The sequence below is a fragment of the Glycine soja genome, chromosome 2 (genome assembly GCF_004193775.1).
Source record: "Glycine soja cultivar W05 chromosome 2, ASM419377v2, whole genome shotgun sequence".
NCBI lineage: Eukaryota > Viridiplantae > Streptophyta > Magnoliopsida > Fabales > Fabaceae > Glycine > Glycine soja.
In genome coordinates this window covers 3,283,234-3,286,908 of record NC_041003.1, presented here as the reverse complement: position 1 = coordinate 3,286,908, position 3,675 = coordinate 3,283,234, and the positions used below count along the sequence as shown (strand labels likewise).

The window sequence follows — 3,675 nt, the reverse complement described above, 5'->3', positions numbered from 1 at the left end:
TGAATTAACAGTCAAGAGTAATATTTTTTTATCATGTGCCAGAAATTCATTTGAATAAAAAGAGACATGCATGAAAGATATTAATTTTAATTGATTTATGAAAATAAAAAATATTATAAACAAATACTACACAACTATATAGAATTTTATAAATATTTTTTAGTCTCTTTTAACCTTAGATTTGGATCGTTGCCCCTCTAAACAAAGCTTAGGATCGGCTTTTTATGTAAAAACAAAAGGTTAAACAATTTATTTTGCCTTTATGTAAAAACAAAGAGTTAAACAACTCAACAATTAATAAATAATAGTGAAGCAAGAGAAACTTCTTATATTGGAGAAGAAGACCTCTCAAATGAAGTAAGACACTAAGACCCTACCCGTGCACTTGTCTGGCTTCAATAGACCCACTTTCATTATCATTACAAATTTACAACCTCTAGTTGCAGACAAACATATCCACTCCACGTCAGATTTTCCTCATCACGATTCTCCCACAGCACTTTTTTCTTTTTTTTCTTTCCCTCCTTCTTTTAGTCACCACTATTTTTATCTATGCCAAATTAATATCCCATTCACTTTCTCATTCACCACCACACCACATTTTCTTATTAGGATATACAAGGCCTCTTGTGCCATAACGAGGAAAATAGATAAATCATGTTTTGAAATACGATTTTCAATAAATTGTATTTCAAATCAGGATTTTACTTCTCTGAAAAGTTTTACGCTAAAATTATATACCATCATATCATTTCAGTTTTTTTTTAAATTAAATGTTGAAATTGTATTCCAACATGTTTATTTTTTTTTATTAAAAAGAACTAAAATCGTATTTTTTATATGATTTCAGTTTTCACATAATTTTTTCTAATAAGTAAAACATAGGATTTATTTATTGTGAAATCGTATATTAAATGATAATTTAAAAAAAAATACTCATTTTTGTAATTCATCCGATATATAAGATTTATATAAGATTTGTATGGTGGTTAAAAGGAAAAAAAAATCACGATTGAAATTCCTTTTATTAAGATTTTAATAAAAATTAATAATTAATAGTTGGTTAAAAAAATATAATATTTTCTTATAATTTTTTTGCCTTTAAAATAATCAAACAAAAAAATTATTAAAAAATTGAAAAACTTATCTGCCAATTTAACGAAAATGATCCCAATCATTCCATACACTTGGAATCCCAATCCCAAAATCCTAAAGCATTTTTATTTATTAAAAAAAAAAGTATCACAAGGATTATTTATTGCAACCCATTGATCACACTTTTTTTTTCATTATTATTATTATGTCCAATTCACACTTGTTCTATGGAAAATGTGGGATTCTCCGACATCACCGCCCGCTGCAGATCCTCCAGGCACACATCGCCACCGCAAAACAGCATCCTCGCGCCACATCTAACGGCGGCGTTCCGTACACTCCGCCACTCGCACCCAACTCCATTCAAATGATTCAACACTTCGCACAACACCAGCTCCTCCGGTTCGAAAGTGTTCCTTACGTAAACAAAATCCCCAATCCACGTCACCTCCACCGAATCTAACTCCGAACCACTGAATAACTTCCGAACCATCTCCTTCGGCATCTCACCCACTTCCTCCATCCCCGAACCCACCCGAACCTCCCACAGCTTCACGCCTTTCACGTTCCCAACTTCCCACACCACCCCCGCCACCATCAACCTCTCTCCTAGGGTTCCGGTGACGCAGTGAAAAACACTCTCATGAGGCCTCAAATTAAACGGTCCTTTCCACGTTTTCGAAACAGTGTCGAACGAGTACGTCACGCCGGAGTGTTTCTCGGTCACGTGCATGATTTCTCCGGCGATCGCCACCGACAGCCACGACGACGCCGTCGAACCTTTCAGCAGCGCCGGCATGGAGGGACACGCCTCCCAGGATTGGCTCTTTAAGTCGTACATCTCCACCGCGAGCGGATCGTCCTCGAACTCGCACGCACCGCCGGCCACCACCACGCACGTCCCCACGCGCGCCACCACGGGGTCGGTGCGCCACACGCGCGGGGAAGGCGCGTGGTGCCAGTTGAGGTGCAGCGCGTCGAGGGAGAAGGCGAACTCGGATGGGGTGAGTGTGTAGAAGAGCGTCGAGTGTGAGGATCGCACGGGGGAGGTGTGACAGTATTTTGAGTTATTGATTTGGAGCCACACGTGCGAGCGGGGGTCGTAGGCGTGGAGGGTTGTCACGTGCGAGGCGCGGAGGCTCTGGGTGAGGACAATTAACCACGGCTTGATGGGTCTGACGTGGGCGAGGGAGGAGGACACCGCACGCTTCCAGGAATTCGACACGTGAGAGGCGGGCACAAGGTGGATGAGTGGCACGTGCGAGAATATGGCCTCTAAGATATCGCCGTGGATGGGTGCTTCTTCTGTTGCCATTGGTACAAGAATGAATGTCTTTGTGTTTCTGTTACTAAGTGTTTTTTGGGATAGTAGAGTGAGAGGGGAACGGGAATGAAGGGGTTATATAGAAGGTGAAAAAGGATAATGAACAAACAGATCCCATGTTATCCAATGGTTGTGTGCCACCTCATTAGTGTCAGAATGTGAATTTGGTCACAGATGGGGACCTCAACCCTGAATCCTCACCAACAATTTCGTGTCGGTTAGTGTATATTTGAAATACTGTTGGTAGCACAATCAAATTTGTACAAGTATTTTTACCCTTCCTTTTATGTTTAATTTGTGACGGATCATTAGATTTAGTTTAAAAATTCATGCACTAGTTGAATTCAAAATAAAACATGTTAACCGGTTTGCAACTTATTAGTGAATCTCTTTCATCATAGGTTATTTTTATATTATTATTTAACATTTTTTTTCTAATCAAGTATTTGAAAAAAAATTCAATTTGATTTTATTATCTTTCATCTCGTCTTACATTAAGTGATAATGTAATAGATAAAGTGTCACAAAACTAAAAGATAATCAACAAATCAAAATGTGAGATATATATTTTGGATACAGGGAATAATAAAAAAGAGAAAGTGAGAGAAGATATAACATGTGTACATTGATCATAAATAATAAAAACACCAATTATATATAGTTTAAATAAATTTTTCATACTTGAAAATATGTCATTTTTAAATTATAACCTATTTTTTTTGTCAAATCTACCTGAACATTTCTTTATGTTTCAACTTACTATTACCCGTTAAGTGATTATATGATAAACGAAATATCAGGTCATCATGTCTTGTCATAGATACTTCATTGTCACGTAATTACATTTGATGATGTGTGTCATGACAAGGTGCGATGATATTACACTTCATTTATTAGATTATTATTTAACAAAATATAACTAACGACACATAGTAAAATAAAATTAAAAACATTTTCAAGTATTTGATTGAAAAAAAATGGATGTTAAAAAGTAATTTGACAACAATCAATATCTTGCATATGAAAAACTTAATTAAGTGATTTTAAAATTATATATTAATAAAGAATCTATTAAAAGATTGATAAGATAGAATTGAAACTAAATTTTTGTGTATTTGTAAATTTTCAAAAATATTAAAACAAATTTAAATACAACTATCCCGACAACAAAAAAATCTTTTTTGGGATATTCCTAGCCGTATCCTAGACGTACAACGTTAAAACTCAACTATTACCCATGTCTTTCATAAAAGAGG

The 3,675-nt window shown here is 35.9% G+C and overlaps 1 protein-coding gene across 1 annotated transcript; it reads right to left on the bottom strand.

Annotated features, from left to right (window-relative positions):
• Positions 1-1,134: 1,134 nt before the first annotated feature.
• On the bottom strand, positions 1,135-2,536 carry LOC114380439 (F-box/kelch-repeat protein At1g23390-like). Its single transcript, XM_028339506.1, has one exon. It carries the CDS (start codon positions 2,408-2,410, stop codon positions 1,310-1,312), a length of 1,101 nt encoding a protein of 366 aa, XP_028195307.1. The 5' UTR covers positions 2,411-2,536; the 3' UTR covers positions 1,135-1,309.
• Positions 2,537-3,675: the final 1,139 nt, after the last annotated feature.

Coding starts and splice junctions, on each gene's coding strand:
- LOC114380439 (XM_028339506.1), bottom strand. CDS start 2,410: ATGGCAACAGAAGAAGCACCCATCCACGGCGATATCTTAGAGGCCATA.